Below are 19074 nucleotides of genomic sequence, written 5' to 3' on the forward strand. Positions count from 1 at the left end.
TTCAGACAAAAAAAAACCCTGCCATTAGTTTATTCATGTGGCAGCCTTTAGGAATAATTATATTGGTGCTCTCTTACACATTCCCGTGTATAAAGGGCGATCACAATGTGCTGACCCATGTGAATCTTAAAGTATTTTTCAATCGAACTCTACCATATGGTAAAGCAACGAATATTGTTCTTACCGCCCATGTGATACCCGAGGAGACGGAGATTGTGATACGTCTTAACACAGAGAGTTATCTCCTAGTTTACTGTAGTATAGGCAAAGTGCACCAGGAAATGCCACCAAAATTTGAGAGGACACATTCAATCAGTCGGGAGTTGTCAAATCTCAATGTAATAGCCGATGAGCAAGTGACTTATGAAGGAGGTTTCTTTGCTCGAGTAAATGCAACATTCTGGAATATAGAAGATACCTCTATGAATCTACTTTTAAGTGTGCCCTCTAAAAGTTGGCTTACGGAAAGAACGAGAGTTATACCAATTCAAATAGAGAATACCAATGCGGATCCACGTTTGAAAATGCTCAAGTGTCCAAATCCTGACTTACCACGTTTTGTGACAGTTACCCGAAGTCTTCTAGTGCAAACAGTTGTGATAAAATCGAGCAAGAAGAGAATCAAAACGAAATATCGTTGGCAACTAATGGACTTGACGGGCAAGAGTAAGTTTTGGGAGAACTACATATATATCTATTAATATTGAATGGAATCATTATAAGTATTTTCTTTTATACACAGCCCGCTATGCTACATTCCACACCGACTATAATGTGATTTTTTTGACGCGTTATTCATTGCGTTTCTATACCAAATATGAGCTATGGCGAAATCATTTAATGCTCTATGTCGATGGAAAATTCGAGGGTCAGAAATTTGCTGCACGTTGCTATCTAAATGTTGCAATGGGTCAAGTTGAAGCTGTCATTGGTGGTGGCGCTGAACGAACTGCTCAGTATTCCACAGGACTCATCATGGATGGCTCTACGGTAGTTTTGTTCTTATATTGAATATTGATTGTGAGTGAGAACAGTTTTGCATCGCAATTTTAGAGTCGAGATTACTCCAAACGGGAAACGGATAGACAGTTTGCAAAATATTATTGGAATTGTGAGTCTTTTGAAGACTATAGAAATCCTGCTTGCATACGTAATATATCAACGTGTAAGTCGATCTCTTGTACTCTTATGTATTGAAACGATTTTCAAAAAATTTCCAATAGTGCCACGATTTATAATTCCTGCATATTCGTTTCGGCCAAATTATCAATACGTTATTCGTCTATTGGTAGAAGCTGATGATAATCCGACCCGAAAATCTCGCATGATTCAGACCGTACAAATGGTGGAAGAGCCTTTAATCCAAGTGATGATATATTGTGTGTTCAATTGTGCTTTGGATATGTACAGTCCGCAATCGAAGGTGCGTCTAAAGGCCAAATGTTTGGACTGTGGTGGGCAAACGCTCTCCTACCAGTGGTATGTAAGTGGACAGCTTACTCTAACCACCGAGGATTTGACCATGTTTATACGTATTGTCGCCACGACGGCTGTAGTTCGATTGATCATTCAGACTGAGGACGGGCGTATGGGTCAACAGGTTAAGCATTTCAAAAAGAATCTGGGTCCCATACTGGGGCACTGTTCAGTGAGTCCAACCACTGGGACCGAAGCTATAACTGCATTTTATCCGTGCTGCAAAAATTTCCATACGAATCATTTGCCTGTGGAATATTGGTATTATGCTGGACGTGTCCTCCTTAATAGTTGCTACGATTGCTCCTGCGAGGTGCATTTGCCAGTGGTCAGCGAGATAAAGATTCTTGCGTGTGATAGCTTTCTGGCCTGCTGCACTTCCACAGTAAAAGTCCAGATTGCGGCCTTGCAGAATGTGACCGCAGACACTCCCGAAGATGTGTGGAATTATCTTGTCAGCGAACCTCATCATGTATTGAATCTAGTGGAAGAAGGTTACTATGTACGCTATTTGCAAACCCTTCAATCGGTCGCCGCACACATTCACCATGTCGACACGGCGAATGAGTTATTACGAGCCCTAAGTGTCTCAGATACCTGTACACGTTCGTCTTTGGGAAAGTTGGCCAATTTGACGCTAACATTGGCCCGTCAATTGAAGCCAATCGATCCACTCGAGCATCGTATGCTCACCTCGTTGGTGGAGTCCTTGAATGACAATTTTGCCTGTGTATATAAATATAATATGGAGTATTTGCTGGTGGAGCAGCCATTCATTAATGTCACCCAAGGTTGTGTCACGGTCTACGACATAATGAATCGGCTTTCCAAGCAGGCGCCACGCCCACCGAAATCCATATACAGTCAGTTTGTGGCAGCATTTAAGAACGGAACTCTTAATCAACGTATAGTTGACAAATTGAAAGAAGAGATCAATAATTTTAATGATGAGGATGCTAAATTTCGCTCTTTGGTTTGGTTGAATTCCAAATGGCAAACTGAGCGTTTGTATCGTTTTCTGGGTATCGCCCGTGCTCAGGGACTTCAGCCAGATGAAAATGGTGATATTCTCTCCGAGGGCGTGGCTCTGGAATTGCAATGCTTTTACATTGAAACGGATCGGACATATTACATAGAGACAAGTGATAGTATGCATAAAGTGGAATTTGAACCAGCATTGCTGCAGGAGCTCAAGGAGGGCAGCGACAATTGGATTTGCCTTAAGGTAATTTCTACAATAAGAGAGCTTAACTGGTGGTATCCAGAGGAGAAGCAGCCAAGTTCCGTTTTGCTATCGGTTCGCATATTTCACACCGATGACAACTTCAGAGTGGAAGTGCCCTTAAGGAAAAGTCACATCCGGTTTACCACAATCATTGGCAAGTACAAGCCGGCCCAGGATAATCCGGAGGATATCAGCGAACATCAAACAACTCGAAGCAAAGACTTACTTGAAGATAAAAGTTACATAGACGGTAGGGCGAGCATCAATTATGACAGGAAGCAACTGCCAACTTTCAAATCTAAAGATAACAATCATGAAGAGTATGAAGATTTGGAAAATATTGATCCTGAGGAGCGGGTCTCGGATGTGGGAAAGTATACAAATGCGCTTGAGGAAGGCACTCTAACGTATATGCAAGATGTCCTTATGTATCGCATCGTATTGGAGCAGTTAACACTGCTCGCTGTACGTTTCACAAAAAGTACCCATAAACTTCATGTTGCCATGACAATAAATGAACCTCCATTGTTCTCCGAAGTCTCGGCCTCCGATTGTTTTGTACCGGAAAATTTAACAAGTAAAACCCTTTTGTTTCGCAACAATTGCTATGAGGATAAACGGGTATATATGGCCGTCAGGGTATGGGGAAAGAATCCGCCGAATCCGAAAACAAAGACCCTAGTGCCAAATGGTCCAGCAGAATTTTCTTTTATCTTTCAAATGCGAAGCTGTGATTACTGGGTGTACTCCAAGCCATTGGATGAACGGTATTGGGGTCATGATAGCTGTACCCCCTCCATGATTGTGAATGTGAGTAAGGGTATGCGATGTACTTGCAGTGTTTTGGGTACATATACGAGCTATGTTTATACTGTGCCCGCCATTGTTGTTATTGTCGATCCGTACGCCCATGTGGAGAGCAATCCTGCAATTATAATTATCTATGCGTTTATCTTAGCTGCCCTTGTGTTGTGGCTACTTTGGCTCTATATGTATAATAGTATACCACCCAGCAAAACGGTTGTCTGTGAGATGGTCGATATGGAGGAGACATCAACGAGAGATGTTCATGACCTTTTGATTCAAGTAAAGACCGGAGGGCGTGATAATGCCAACACAACGGCCTCGGTGCGACTCTCCTTTTTCAGTACACAGCGTCAGGAGTTGCAGTTCACTCTGATGCAAGATCCAGAGCATCCGGATCTGCTACGCAATACTACATACATTTTATGGCTTCGAACTCGGGATATACGGATACCGACTAAAATTGCAGTCTCTCATAATAATAATGGACGATTTCCCAGTTGGTACCTACACCGCATCGAAGTCTGTGATGTCCAGACGCAAGAGACTCAGGTGTTTGTGGTCCGTCGTTGGGTGAAAACGAAGATTTTAGTTTTGACATCATCGTTGATCTTTAAGCGTGGTGATGTCCAGTTCGTTGGCAGCTGGTTTCGGCGATTTCGTGTCCAATACGAAACTGTATGGACCAACTGGGCTCTATTTCAACCTGTATGGGGCACTTGGCGAGAGACTAATCAATATCCAAGCATGTCACGGTTTAAACGCGTCTGTGTCTTTGTTTCAAAAATGGTCATTATATATAGCATTATAGCTTGTGGTCATGGACGTACCACTGTGGAAAGTTTGCAGAAGGATCGTTCGGTTTTTGTGCCTTTTAGCGAATGGTTGTTTTATAGTGTGTTCTGCTATATGGCAGGCATACTTGTGCAAATGTTTTACGAATGGATATTATTACAATATGCTTGATATCAAAAAACCGCCAAGACTGTTAAATCAGTGTTGTGCAATAAAAAACACAATTTATAATGTTGAGTGTTGCTAAACACGTTTTGTTATCGGCTAGTTTGATATCGAATACGAATTTAGTGTGACCGCCCAAGTTGCATCGATAAATGAAATATTTTCGCCACCTGGCCACTCTATTTTACTCCCCCGTAAAATTTCCACAAAAAAACAATTCTATTTTAAAGTGTTTTTTTTTTTTAATAAATAGAAGTAAACTTTATACTGTATAAGTTAAAATGTCGGAAAAGAAGAGAGCACGTCGTCGCAAGGATGTAAGTGTGTTAGAAATATAATCATATCGTTTTAATTTCTGCTGATGTGGGTACGCGTTTCCGTTTGTCATAGTCCAATTGCTGCCCAGGTTGATTCTGATTGGTTTTGTTTTGATATTGCGCAGATTCCAGCGCATCAATTGTTCGCTTAGTGAATCTGCAATTATGCTGATACGTGGGGATCATATGCCAAGTCTCCGATGGTCATGGTATCAGTTTATCAGGCTGGGGGGCAAGTTCAATGTTGTCACAGCTGTCCAATGTCTATGTGTGCGTTTAGGTATGAATGTACATGTGTTTATGCGTGGGCGCGTGTTGCTTTCTCTGCCTCCTGCAGGCCGGCTATAATTAACTCATTTAGCTGAGAACGTTGCATTGTCTTTGGAAACGCACCAAATCAAATTATATGAGTGAGGAAATTTTAAGGTTGCTCTGAGTTCTCTTTTCGCAATTTAAAACTTTAAAAACCTCGAAATTTTATCTCGAGTAAAATGTTTGGAAATAAATTAAGAATTAAAAATATTAAGGAATGGCAAATAGCAATAAGAATTATTGTTTTACATAGTCGTTTAGAAACGATTTTTGTTTAGCCGGTTTAAGATATGTTCAAAACCGAAACGGAATTTTCGAGGAATTCCATGCATATTAATTTTAGTATTTAAATTAGAAAAACGTTTTAAATTTATTGCGCATTAGTTGTGAATAACAAGTTTCGAATTAATTGAGCTATAATAGTATTTTACAAAAATTTTGTTGTGAAGTGTATGAATAATGGAAAAGCCATCTTTAAGCTTGTAAAGTTGCAGCCAATCTGGCAACGCTGCTTGGGTACCAAGCTAACTGACATACATTTGTAAGTTCGCTTTGTAAACAGATCGTTCTCCCTCTTTCCCTCTTTTGATTCTCCCAAGATCTCTCTTTCCCGCGACTTATTTTAGCCTTCTCGCTCAGCAAAGGCCTCTCTCTCTGTTCACTCGCACTTGTCAGGTGCACCCACTTATCAGCTGCTGTTCTTGTTTCTGTTGTTGCTATTGTTGGGGAAAGTTTCTGAGACTGTGACTGAGACTGAGACTCTCGGTGAGCGAGTGAGGGATCGCCACTAGCTTGACCAAAATTGTTAAGATTCAATACTTTCTCGACTCTCGGAGCGATTGCAACACGTCACTGTTAAAAGAAAAAGCCATTAGAATAGTTTAAAAACAAGTTTTAATTACGCTTCAAAATTACTAAATTTATAAATACATCAAAATAAAATGAGTGATAATGAAGATCGGCTTGAATATGAGGAGGAGCAAGAGATCTATGACGATGGAACGGTACGGCTTAAATGAAGATGAGGAGAGAAATATCTAGTGTACAATGTGTGAAGTGTAACGAAATACGAAATTGATGTCGTGGCCCATTTAATGTTTTGTGTTATATAGACCTTGTCTGCTGTCTGATTACAATCAATATGATTATGAGTTTTCTTGTTTTAAATATTTATTGATATTTATGAATGGTTTTCGTTGTAGGAATACGCCGAACCTGGACAGCAGAAGGTTGAGAAACCATCAAAGGATGAGAAAAATGTAGCCAAATGGCTGAAAAAGAATGTAAAAACAAAAAAGACGAAATTTTTAAGTCATGTTGTTGAATACTTCACCTCGAGTAAGGCAATCGATGCTCTGATGAAATCGAAATTTGCCGAAGGCAATAATCCATTGTTTACCAGCCGAGAGCAGGCTGTCGAATTTTTGGATATAATGTTGGAGCATAAGTTTTTCCATCGGGCCAAAAAGGTTCCAGTGACCCTAGAAGAGATACGTGGCAAGGCTGCGGCAGCAGGAGCTGATAAAAAGAGTGAGAGCACTAAAGCTCAGCAGGAGAAGGAGAAAGAGAAGGATAAACCAAAGGATGAAAAAAAAGATGCAGAACCCGAGGGAGACAGTCCTAAGGGTGATGGCAATGCATCGGCAGGAGCGACCAGCGAAAAGGAGAAGAAAACTGAAAAAAAGAAACGTAAAATTCGTTTAGATATGCATCCAGAACAGATCTTTGTTGATGGCTCAGAGGCATATGTTTGGATCTATGATCCCATACCCTTGCATTATTGGATATTTGGGTTTATACTGCTTTTGGGTGCAGTTGGTATTTGTCTCTTCCCGCTTTGGCCTCCACTATTGCGCAAAGGCGTGTATTATCTTTCCATTGCTGCAGCTGGCTTCCTTGTCTTTATATTGGCTTTAACTGTAGTGCGTTTGATTGTCTTCACAATTGTTTGGGCACTGACTCGCGGCAAATTGCATTTCTGGATCTTCCCCAATCTGACTGAAGATGTGGGATTTTTCGCATCCTTCTGGCCGCTATATGAGGTAGGCCAACATTGAAACATATATTACACATATTTTACTCACTTAAATTAAAAATTTGTCTAAATTTTAGAGCAACTATGGCAGTGATTCAAGTACGTCCTCATCATCGACATCTAAATCTGAAAAGAAATCGAAATCAAAGTCAAGGAAAAAGGATAAAGATAGCGATGCCGAAGAGGATACAGCTGTGGATGCCGATCCCGATGGAGATTTAGATAACGACGGTGAGGTTTCCACATTGGAGCCGGAGAAAATTGAGCAAATCAAAGAGCATGATGCCGATTTGGAAGTTCGAAAGCGCCGTAAAGTCGGTGCCGATGAATACGAGGATGAGGATGTAGATGTGTCCGAGCAAGATCAGGAACCAGAGCAGGAGCAGAGTGAACAGCAGACGAATTCCAAGGACTCTAAAGCTGGGTAAGCTGGCCGTCGCTTTCTATTGACGAACGAATCTCGATTGCTCGAATTTTGTTTTATTTTTTATCACTTTTGATTTTTATTTCCTTTTTTTTTGTTTTCTCACATTTTGGTTTTTTTTTGCGTTTGCCTCTCATAAAATTAAACAGCAAAAAAAGAGAAGAAGAAAAGTGCAAGATAAATTAACTTTAGTATATAATTGTATAAAATTATGTTCCTTAATAAATAATATTATATCGATTGATCGAATTGCATAAATGTTTATATAATGTTTCCATATGCAACGGTAACTGCATTTAATCATTTTCTATAACATAATTAAAGAATGTTTTGTGCTTGTATATATACTTATTGTGAAATATCATTTTATTGGAAATCACATTAGCAATAAGAAACTAAATTGATGGGTAACATTAGTGAAGAATAATTGGAGATTGAATTCAATTGGTTGTTATCTTAAACGATTTTCTATAATTAAAAACCTATTTAGGAGAAAGATAGATTTTCATATTCCACTGTACAGTCGGTAATCCTATGAATATACTTTTCATTTACGCTTTTCTATTGTGAATTGTTCTAGTTTAGGTGATATTTCATAAAAAAACTCATATTCCATTTGTGCTGTACTGTTGAAACTGTCACTCATTTCTATGCTGATCCCTTAAGATCTATTAACTTCAAGGTATCAACATTCCTAGGTAAGGTGTGGACATTCACGATTAATCTTATATACATAAAAGTACTAATAAACTGAGTAAGTTATCGTTTTCTTTTATTATTTTTTCTGTTCGTTACATTTTTTACATTATCATTTAATCAAATAACTGTCTTCTTTTTGTTTTTAAAATGATGATAAATAATGCATCATATTTGGCTTTTTATATGCTTTTCAAGAATGACAAATATTTACAAAAAATTAATCAATATTTTTCTCTATATATTTTCCTTACAGCACACCACGGAACTCGGAATCGGATTCAGAGAGCTCTAGTAAAGATTACGAAATTATTAGTTCAAGTGAAGTGCAAAATGTTGCGGGCAACTAAAGGAAAAATCAATTATTATATATATATATAAACTTACATATATGTATACATAGATATATATTAGGAAATGCAACCGAAGCGTATATTTATGTAACCATTAGGGTTTTGACATCTTTGAAGAACTTTCCCAAGTTCTATGCAGGATTTCTTTAAAATATATTTGCCAACATCTATTTGCATAAAAATCAAACCATAACAAAAAGGAGTTGACATATTAATAGTTTTAATTAAGCTGGCACTTAGCTGGCTTTTTTAAATTATGCGTAGCGGTTGCATTGCTTGATTAATGTCTATATATATAGATTTATAGACCACATCCACTTGTAGCTAATTCATAATGTCACACCAAACCCAAATAGGAAACAACAACAAAAAGAGCCACCACAACCACAGCAAGAAATATTAATTCCAAGCAAATTAGATCTTTATATTCTACATATACATATATATATATATATTATGATGTATACATTTTTATATATTTGTGTCTGGCTTTTCCACACACACACACGACCGATCATTCTGTTTGATATTGTGCCTAAATCCATGACTTATGACACAAGATTTCCTATACATAGTGCAGTATGCAAATTTTGCATATTTTTTTGTATGGCGAAAAGCATTTCTTTATCTCCACATGATTTTCATGTGCAATTTTTAATTGAGTTCTCACAGTTTGCTTTAATAAATTTGTACGAATTTTTTTTTTTAAATGTATTCAAAAAGAAGACAAAATTGTGCAATTTTCATTGTTTTAAATTTTTTTATATTTTATTTTATTGGAAATTGAGTGGAAGGCAACGATTGCAATTGATAATAATAAAGATTTATATATGTATTTACTTTAAATGTAATACGAAACAAAAACATAAATGAAATTAGTAGTGTAAACACATAATTAACTATTACATAAAATAAATTAATGCTAGGCAATTACGATGTGACAGAAACAAAATTTGATGCATCATAAAAAGATTGTAGTTCTTAATCAAAAAAAGAGCAAACATTTTTTATTAAAAAATATACAACTCATAATTCGTCTTTGAATTGTTTCTCAATGTGATATTGATCGAGCATATGATTGAGCACTTGCCATGCATATCGTGGACAGATTAGACCCGCTATAATGATCAATCCAGCCAACTGAAATACAAAAATAAGAATTTTATAAAAATACTTAATACTAAATTTATTTGTGTCTTAAGTTTTATACTCACATAAATGATGATATATGCGGTAATATATAGAAACCAATACGTTATGCTTGCAATACTTGAGAGAAAAGCTGCGGGGGGGGGTTTGCGATAACGTATACGTAAGGGCGATGGTTTAGCTGGCAGGCACATCATTTGAAACTGTAAAATAAGAAAGAAAATACTCTAATTAATATGTATACTTAGTTAAAACAAGTAAATGCTTGTTGAAAATATATCTTATGTCTCTTTCAGTGGTCAGCATATAAAAGAAAGATATTAAGAAGAGTAGAAAACGACGCTTAAGTAGTTTAAATTAAATTTAGATAAACTAAGGACTACATGTTTTTTTTACAGCCCTTGGTGGCTGTTCTCATACCTCGAAGTAATATCCACTTGTTGTCCAAAGGTATATTTTTTTTGTGATTTACGAAGATCTTGAAAAGGTTTTGCTAATGATTGTTAAGAATATTTTGCCCCTAAGGATTGTCTCGTTAAGTTGGGTCCCTTTGAAGTGCTTTAGTGTGGTGTTGTGTATTAGGTCCAATAAGGCTTCTTTTTATGTAGATATTGTATTCAATGTATTGTTTAATGTCTGGTAAAATATTCCATATCTGATTCGTGAACTGCATCTAATTGGGTTAGAAGTTGTAATGGTTTTCCTGATGAAGTTTTTTGCTCTTTGCCACTTTCCTCACTCGCATTGGGTTGATCTAACGCGTCTGTGCAAGGTTTCGCTATGCTGTCATCAGATGATATTATTAATTTTAAGGGTTTTGTCATCATTTCTTTTAGTTTTTGGTCGATTAGGATGTCTTCATCGTTTTGGTTATCTTGTTTAGGCTTCTCTTTGTGTTGGGTTTTGCATTCACTCGAATTATGGTTTTGTTCAATGATTTCATTTTGATTGTTCTTTTGATTTATTGATTCCATTTCACGATACTTAATTTTACGTTTTCTGTACTTGAAGGGATGAGCTGGCCAAACGGGTAGTAATTTTTTGCCTTCGCCTACTTGGTTCTCCTTTGGTGTTGGCAAATGGGATATAGGTGTTAGACATATCGAAGACGAATTTGAATCAGTGTCGGGAGTACGAAATTCATATATGCCCAGCAATGGTATTTGAGGTTCTTCAATTTCGACTAGTTTGTACGAAACTAGACACGCTGTATCTATAATATCTCTGAAACAGGCCAACATTTTGGGTAAAATCTTCTCTGTACAACAATGTTGGACGATATGAAAGGAATTTATAAGATAATGCCTCGATGTTTCGTGGATTAGATGTAAGCTAGGGTTAACAGGCGTTTGGTTTGTAGGTTTCAACAATTTGCTTTTGGGATCATTCAAGCGGATTTTAGAGTGTGTGAGCTTTGGTATCATTGTCTTGTTGTTCTTAAATGTGTTAACTTTTGATATGATTGGTATTAATGATTTTTTGTTTAAATTACTAATATCCGAACTCGAAGACGAATCAAACTTGCATCCAGTTCTGTGTATTGTTATAACCGATTGATTTCTTCTTTGACTATTTGGTCTGTGACATTTTCCACAAATATTTTGAAATTGTGGAATTTTACTTTGCTTAATTTGAGAAATTTGATTGGTTTCCTCCAAGTTGATAGCAGATTTTTCTTGTTTCCCAATTTGATCCCCAGTTGATTTATCTTTAGATGGTCGCCCACATTTCTGACATTTTTCGATTTTATTGCACTCTTTTGCTGTAAAATACGTGGTGGAATGGCTACCTGCCACTCTGGACTCCCCCAGTCCGTAGTCATTCAGTTTGCAATTTTGTCCTCTTGCGCTATCTTCGAATAAATTGGATTGATCATTTAAAATATTATTTTGTGTGTCTAACTTACTTTCAGCTTCATTATTTGGGCTATTCGCAGTTATCTCATCATGTTCGGTCAATATGCTCTTCTCAATGGGTGTCCAGAAAATCTCATCCATTATGGAGACAACGGCTGGTGGCGTTGTTTCCGCTTCTTCGTGGGATTGCTCCTCGGCTAGAAAATGTTTTCGTTTCATTGCCAGATCATTTTGTTTTTTATGGTAGGAAGCAAATGTTGTTAGCTGAGGAGCCAAATGAACTGAACTCTCACTGCTACTGGAACTACTGGAGCTGCTGTTATCCAAGAGGGCAGTCTCAGAGGCCGCCTTACGGACTTCTGTATCCAGTTGGATGCAGATTTGTCTGCTACTTAAATAATGAGAATTTTGAGTGGATTGGACAATTTGCTCAACCAAAGATGGGGCCGAAGGTGGGAATAAGGCGGCACCGGAATGTTGCGCATCGGCCAATGTGGACAGTGGAAGAGCGGAGGGTAGACTTAAAAGAGACCTGTTACTTAGCTCCCGCTGATGCATCAGATAACTGGCACTATTCACAATCAAGGAATCCTCGGAGGGGCCTTCATAAACATCGTAGGGGGTAAACTGACTGGCATGACTTGAATTCCGATCTTTTTCTGGCTCCAGTCCACCACCCTTGGCCCGTTGCCTAGGCTTCTTCTGCTGCGTGGCAATATCGGATAACACCTTGGCCAAGGGCGGTAACGGTCGACTGCGATGTGTACGCAAAGGTTGGCCAGCTACAGCTGGTCGCTTTGAGATGGCACCCCCCGAAGGATCTGTTATGGGACTGTCCAGGGGTATAAAATCGCTGACAAACAAATTACCATAATAGCTGGGCCAGTGACTGCGTTGATGAGCTGGCCGCTTGAACACTTCATGGGCCAAAGCAACTAGATTGGGCATATCCTCGTCTTTGGGGGACTCCGATATCGTCTCCGGCAACGTCTGCAATGGTGGCGACGAGGTTGGCGTAGATGGTGGCGGCGCAGTGTTCAATTTGGAATGAACAGTTTTCTCGTCACGCTTTACCAAACGCTTGGGTCTCGGATAGTGACCAAAGCGTCCAGCATAGACCTTACCATGCGACTTTTGTAGGCCTCCGCATTTATTGCAGTCTGCTTTAGCATGCGACGGCGGCTTTTTGGCCTTCATGGCCACCTTGACTCGTGTCTGACCACTGCACGCCTCCTCAGCCCTTCGACGCTCCAAAAGCATCTTCTGACGCTGCTCGAATGCCTCCTCATCGCTCGAACTGGACGAACTGAATATACGACGGGCTCTTCGCACTAGACCACATACCTCACAGCGCATATCCTTGGTCAGTGGTATATGCAGCAAGGCCCGGGGCAGCTTCTCGCACAGACACCATTCCATGGCTGGGTTTTCTTCTCCTCCTTCCATTATTTTAGCCATTTTACTCAAATATAGTGAATACAATTTATAGAATCGAAACATCAACTTTAAATGACTGTTATGCCAGAAATTCCTACACTGTCTAAAGGCAACTAAAGTTTGATTTGCAAAATTCTATAAAGAAACCTCAAAAAAAAAGTCAAAGCTTGCCTAGATAAGGTTTAATGTTTAAGCCAACTAAGTTTCGATTATTTTATTTCACATTCTGGAAATCGATCAATAGATTTATTTCTTTGACAACTGTGCACAGTGGGTCAATTCATTAGAGTTGCTTACAAAAAATCTGCAGAATTCCAAATTTAAGTCCAGAATTTTTGAACATGCTGAAATTATATCTAGAAATATTTGAATTTCGGCCAAAGAAGAACAAGCCTAATCCGGAGTAAACGGCCAACATATAATGCTATTTCATCATTAAATTGAAAAACAATTAAATAATAACATTCTAATTTCAATTGTATTGCTATAAAATAAATAATTAAACAATTAAGTCATAATTGATACCTTAAAAATTCTGTTTGCCACCGATTGTTCCTTTAAAAAACTATGATGTATTTCGATCCACCAGAATTCGACATAGACATAGAATTCACTTTGGAAGTTTGATCCAATTAACTTTAAATAACTTTCGCAGATAAGAGATACAGTTAGACTAACGGCTAGAATTTTCCTTTCTGTCCGAAAGTTTCAACTTGCATGACAATGCCAAATTAAAAACTAAGTAAAATTGCATGTTCCATGAGCCATTAAAAAGGCATCCATACATTTAAATTATTTTAAATTCACAAACGCAAAGCAAAAACATACAAACATCCATACATACATACATTCTGATGTATATGAGTTCAAGAAAAATGCTGCAGATCCTGTTAAAAAATTACTTAGAGAAACTCTTAAACGAAAGTAAAGTCAATGAACGCATTAAAAGCACATTGACATTGGATTTTGTGACCATTGTGCCATCCAATATATATTATGCATTTCCGAATCATTGGGCATTGGCAGAAATTTCATATATACAGTAGTTACTCAAATCAATGAAACAATAAATTATGAAGTCTGGTGTAAGGCGCTATTGGTGGTCATTTTGAATTACAAGTCAGTTGGCCGGTAATATTTATGCGATCTATTGGCCATAAAAATATTCTATACAGAATAAGAATCAGACTTGAGTTCAGAAGCTCACATTGGCGCCTAATTGTTCAATTCATATATACATAGATATAGCTTTGTGTATATGTGTATTAAATTTATATGATATCTGCAACTGCCACTGGGCATTGTCGATTGTTAAAATGATTCGCCATTTTTTTCTGGTTGCAGGCATTTTAATGCATTTTTATTGCAATACTTTTAGCGTCATTTCATTTTGGGCATTTTCCTTTGTCTCGGCTATTTCTGTGCATTCACTTTATTTTTTTCCACTTTTTTTTTTATTTTTTCCTGCTACATTGTTTTGGTTAAGCTTTAAATTTTAAAGCAAGAGCCAGTTCTAGCATATTTAATATTAGGGAACTTTGTATAAAGCGCATCGAGTCCTTTAAGGCGCCTCGCAATAGAATTTGTCGTAGTATTTGATTTTTCCATAATACATCAGTGAAAAATTGTATTAGCTCTTACAATTAGGTACAACTTTCCTAATTGCAGGTAACTTTTTAAATGTATTCTGCTAACTAAAAGACTGGCATTTATTTTCGCTTTAATTTTAATTTCTATTTAATGTGTGCTTTATTTATATTAATATACATGTTTCGTTCAAGGCTTTTAGTTTTTTAGTTTTTTAACTGAAGTTCAATCATCTACACAATGAATGTTCTTTTCTGGGAATCTTTTTAAAAGAGTAACATTGCTTATTAGTCGGCTGCCGACCTTGGTCAAACTTATAAAGATGAATATTTTATTGAATTCATCCCGAGTCCTGATTTCAAATCGTTGTGACTGTTCAACATTTAAGCAAATTAATTAAACATTTTATTAACTTTAATTGACTCCGTTTACTTGCACCATGTTCTCGACTATATCACGGCGAGACAATTTGAAATTGTGCATTAACCAAACGTTTTCAATTAGGTCTTAAACTAAATTTTAATTACAATTCCGCCACTTCCGTTCATTTAAGACAAAAACAATTTCCGCCTGGGTATACATATTAAAGATTTCAAATATTGTAACCAACGCTGCATGTCTGCAACTAAAGGATTTTGTGTGTTTTTTTTTCCTTTTTACCCTACTCTGAGCGGAGAGCATGAAATATGAAAGTTAGCTACCACCATGACTACGTGACTTGTGCGTGTCTGTGTCTGGGAAATCATGCTCCAGCTGAAGCATCAGCCCCAACTCGAGGTCCATGTATGTTGCATATGGAATGCAACAGAGGCAACAACGCACCGAACTGTTTATTTATTTAACACAATTTGTACATTTCACTGTGCCAGAAGGATGGGGATGAAGATGGGGCTGGGAATGTGAATGGGTTACGCATGCGTAACCATACCTGAAAATTCTCATGGCAATGGCTTTTAATGGAATTTTATATGCTAGCATCTCTGGCAGATGCAGTTGGTGCTTTTTTTTGTGCTTTGAAAGTGGAAAGTGTTGTCAGATTAGCTCGACCAAATCTCTAAACGTTGCGACAACCTTGAAAGGCACTCAACAAATAACACACACACATTCACCCACTATCCACATGCCATTTTCATCCATTTCGACATTAACATGTGTGTGTGTGTGTGTGTGTGTGTGTCCTTCAGGCACAATTATGAACTTTGTTTGCCACAATTCGTCCCCATTGTTCAGGCAGCTCACGTAGTCAAAGATGTCGTAGTTCAGTCTGCTGTTATATGAGTTCTGACTAGAGACAATTTTGCACTTGAAGACGCATTTTTTGTTTTTCTTCTACTTGACAGTTTTCAACTATATGATTTATTGTTTGCGAGCCCTATTGTGGTTGGAAAACTATGTGAAAACTTAATATGCAATTTTCGGAGCTTATCCTAACAACAAAAGCAAATGGAAGAAAAAAAATGTAAGAGCTGTACGAGAGATCGATGTGAAATCAATTAGTAGTGAGACCATTTTACATTAGTTTATAAACAAAGGTCTTGGAATATTTTACAAACTCAGCTTATATGCGACTCAGTCCAAATTTTACACCAGGTCTAAATAAAGTTTTCTCTAAGACTTCAATTGAGCCACATTCGACTCATATCCACTTAGCTAAACTTTGCTTATGCCATAGGTGACATAGTAGCCATTTATACTAGTACGATTTATTTTTTACTTGAATCAAGTAGGCAATGCCAATTTGTCGGTAGTCAGAAAAGTTGATATACCGATGTGTTCCCCCAGTCTAAAATCATATCTCACTACGCTTTCCACAAGTAAACAACACGAAAATAAAATTCAAGTCTGAAAAAATTAAAAGTTCGAAAAAGGCAAATCAAAAACAAAAAGTCTTAAAAAATCGTGTGTGCTAGAAATAAGAAAAAAAAGGAAGACATCCTGCGGTTTATATTGTAGAAGATATTTAGCAGTATTTAAGGTTTGTTTCAAAGGTAACGTATAGCTTGTTGAATCTGAAATCCTTTTGAAAGCAACTCAGGACCATTTAAAGAAGTCCTCTCAAGGAGTTAGCTGCTGACAAAATTATTTTTGATTTGAGGTTGGGGGGTAGTGACCGGGGCGGTGACACCACAGTTTTAAACAAATTGATTCCAACTGCAAGGATTTTTGAAATTAAAACCGTTTTCAATATTCCCTATTCAAGCATGTCGCAACAATCTGCTAATTCTCCTGTGGGTACGAAGGTGATGCTGCTCCTTAAGGCTGCAAATGAGCCGTTGAACAAGACCGACTTGCTCAACAAATTGGGTGTAGACAAGATGGATAAAACTAAACAAAATAGTTTGAAACTTGAACTAAATATGGTATTGGATGCAGCCGTCAAGTTGGGTTTCATCACAAAGTTCGAAGATTACTTTGTGCCAGCTACTCATCCCACAGACATGGTTGAATTACTGGGATTCAACGAAACATCGCAGAGTGACATAAGCTTGAGCCCAACAGTTGACACTGTAAGCACTTACTCGGATTCCGTCGAACCTAATATGGAGATGGGCACGAAATTGATTCATTATATGAAATCTGTTAACATGCCGCTGAAGAAGTCTGATCTCTTGAACATGATGGGTGTGGAGCACATGGATATGGCCGAGCAAGCTCAAGCGGAAAATGAAATCGATAAAGTGCTAAAAGATGCCGTCAATCTAGGCTTCGTCCAGACAATTGAGGACCACTTCATTCCGGCTACACACATCTTGGATGTTTATGAAATATTGGAGAAGACAAAAGATAACGAATCCAATATGTCCATCATCTCCATAGGAAGCAGCATCGAATCGATGACTAAAAAGTCTGATGTCGACATTTAACTTAAAGTAACACCCATTGATTTTTACATCAAAATTTAACATGCATTCAAATTTACAAGTTTGCTTATCATATGGCCAATAGCCTATTCATACATATTCTTAATTGTCTTGTCAATATTTTCATATATATATTCATGATTTTCACTCTTTCAACAAATTTGTTCACAAACACGATAAATCTCTGTTAACTACAAACACGATAAGTCTGTTAACTAATAACACGATAAATCTGTAACAATATAAATCTTTTTGAAGATGTTAATAATTTCTTTTAATTTTTATAAGGAGGGCAAATTTTTTTCAGTATATAGTGTATATAATTTTTATACCCACAGTCATTTCTTTTATGTTATATCATGTATATAAAATTTAATTTCTTTAACACTCTCTGATAAAATCTTAGACTTCTCTTGCGATTATTACCAAACTTTGTGGTCATCGCCTGCATATAATAAGCCATAATTGTTGGGTGGGTTAATGGAGGAAAATTTACATGTTTAATGTGCTTACATTATTTTCAAACTCTTCTCGAATGTTGGTTTTTTTAGACTTTTTAAAAAGAAATTCCTGGTTGTGGGTAGATGGGCCTCTTTGTTTACGTTAGTTGGACGACAACTTTCACAACCATAAAAGCTCTTTCAAAGGTAATTGTTAAAAAATATATTTTATTTTATTATGGGGAGCAGCACCACACACTGAAAGACAAACACACTCATCTGTAGAGTATATGTGCGTATGTATGTGTATGTGAATGGAGCCCATAGATCGCATTTCTGGTCATGTGTGTGAGTCCATGGGTCCATGTAAAAATAAGCAACTCTCCAAACTAACCAACGCAAATTGCTGCTGTTGCGGTTTATTTTGTGTTGCAGAAATATGCAGAAAACTCCTCCTGCTCCTCCTGTTGTCTTTCTATTCCTATGCATCTCCACAATCTCCATCTCCATATACAGCCAGAAGAAGAGGTAGCGGGGTGAAGCAAGTTGAGTTCATTGGCGCATTGTTTGGCTTGACTTTTTGGTTGTCAGAATGCTGTGTGTGTGTGTGTGTGTGTTTGTTAGTCTGGTTCTTGTTATTTTAGCCAAAAGCTGTTAAATTGCTTGAAACAAAACAGAACTGCATAGAGCAAATATGGCGTAGTCATGCCATTCCATGATATGCCATTCATCTACTAATAACTACTGCAAATGTATAAAAACAAAAGGGATGAACCACGTCCATGACCAGTTGCCATTTGCCATTAGGCTATAAATATTTTGGGGCGGGTGTCAAAAGGAATATGTGGTGCGAAATACTTGGCACTTAGCTTTAGCTTACTGGATTATGGCGTAACACAAATTCCGCCTAAGACTTAACTGGACCAAATACTAGTCGCATTCCGGATCGCATTTAAGGATAAAATGGTGGTAAAATTCTCTCACATTCTATTTTGATTTACTCTCAATTTCCCTTCTCGTTTTCCTTGCCAAATATTGTAAATTTTGAAACTGTTTAACACATATTCGGCTATTAAAGAAAATTATAGTGGTAAATATGTAATTTTATTATCCGAAATTGAACTTATCTTGAAATCAGTCGA

At 37.4% G+C, this 19074-nt stretch overlaps 4 protein-coding genes and 1 long non-coding RNA gene across 9 annotated transcripts; 3 read left to right on the forward strand and 2 right to left on the reverse strand.

Moving 5' to 3' along the window:
• LOC6645182 lies at positions 1-4737 on the forward strand. Its single transcript, XM_023177255.2, has 4 exons — positions 1-666; positions 743-990; positions 1054-1165; positions 1224-4737. Exons 1-4 carry the CDS (start codon positions 36-38, stop codon positions 4469-4471), a joined length of 4239 nt encoding a protein of 1412 aa, XP_023033023.2. The 5' UTR covers positions 1-35; the 3' UTR covers positions 4472-4737.
• LOC6645177 (translocation protein SEC62) lies at positions 4669-9572 on the forward strand. Of its 3 annotated transcripts, none has more exons than XM_002067860.4 (4): positions 4669-4782; positions 6297-7136; positions 7207-7553; positions 8506-9572. In XM_002067860.4, the coding sequence occupies exons 1-4, from the start codon at positions 4747-4749 to the stop codon at positions 8597-8599; spliced, it is 1317 nt and encodes a 438-aa protein (XP_002067896.2). In that variant the 5' UTR covers positions 4669-4746; the 3' UTR covers positions 8600-9572. The 3 variants fall into 3 exon arrangements, with proteins under 3 accessions (XP_002067896.2, XP_015033340.1, XP_046866408.1); XM_015177854.3 differs by lacking the exon at positions 4669-4782 and adding an exon at positions 5924-6098; XM_047010452.1 differs by lacking the exons at positions 4669-4782; positions 8506-9572 and adding exons at positions 5924-6098; positions 7703-7811.
• Positions 9573-9580: 8 nt separating this feature from the next.
• On the reverse strand, positions 9581-13171 carry LOC111519740. 2 transcript variants are annotated; one of them, XR_006954098.1, is made up of 4 exons: positions 11658-13168; positions 10172-11603; positions 9817-9954; positions 9581-9742 (listed from the first exon to the last, which is right to left on the reverse strand). XR_006954098.1 is itself a non-coding variant. In XM_023177257.2 (2 exons), the coding sequence occupies exons 1-2, from the start codon at positions 13105-13107 to the stop codon at positions 11574-11576; spliced, it is 1476 nt and encodes a 491-aa protein (XP_023033025.2). In that variant the 5' UTR covers positions 13108-13171; the 3' UTR covers positions 11511-11573. The 2 variants fall into 2 exon arrangements, 1 of the variants encoding a protein (XP_023033025.2); XM_023177257.2 differs by lacking the exons at positions 9581-9742; positions 9817-9954 and having other exon boundaries at positions 11511-11599; positions 11658-13171.
• Positions 13172-16507: 3336 nt separating this feature from the next.
• Positions 16508-17757, forward strand: LOC6645180. Of its 2 annotated transcripts, none has more exons than XM_047010806.1 (2): positions 16508-16619; positions 16832-17757. In XM_047010806.1, exon 2 carries the CDS (start codon positions 16833-16835, stop codon positions 17493-17495), a length of 663 nt encoding a protein of 220 aa, XP_046866762.1. In that variant the 5' UTR covers positions 16508-16619; position 16832; the 3' UTR covers positions 17496-17757. The 2 variants fall into 2 exon arrangements, with proteins under 2 accessions (XP_046866762.1, XP_002067898.1); XM_002067862.4 differs by having other exon boundaries at positions 16508-16606.
• Positions 17758-18143: 386 nt separating this feature from the next.
• On the reverse strand, positions 18144-19074 carry LOC124460276. Its single transcript, XR_006954199.1, has 2 exons — positions 18813-19074; positions 18144-18740 (listed from the first exon to the last, which is right to left on the reverse strand). It is a non-coding gene; the product is annotated as an uncharacterized LOC124460276 (long non-coding RNA).

Source organism: Drosophila willistoni (genome assembly GCF_018902025.1).
Source record: "Drosophila willistoni isolate 14030-0811.24 chromosome 2R unlocalized genomic scaffold, UCI_dwil_1.1 Seg167, whole genome shotgun sequence".
Taxonomy (NCBI): Eukaryota; Metazoa; Arthropoda; class Insecta; order Diptera; family Drosophilidae; genus Drosophila; species Drosophila willistoni.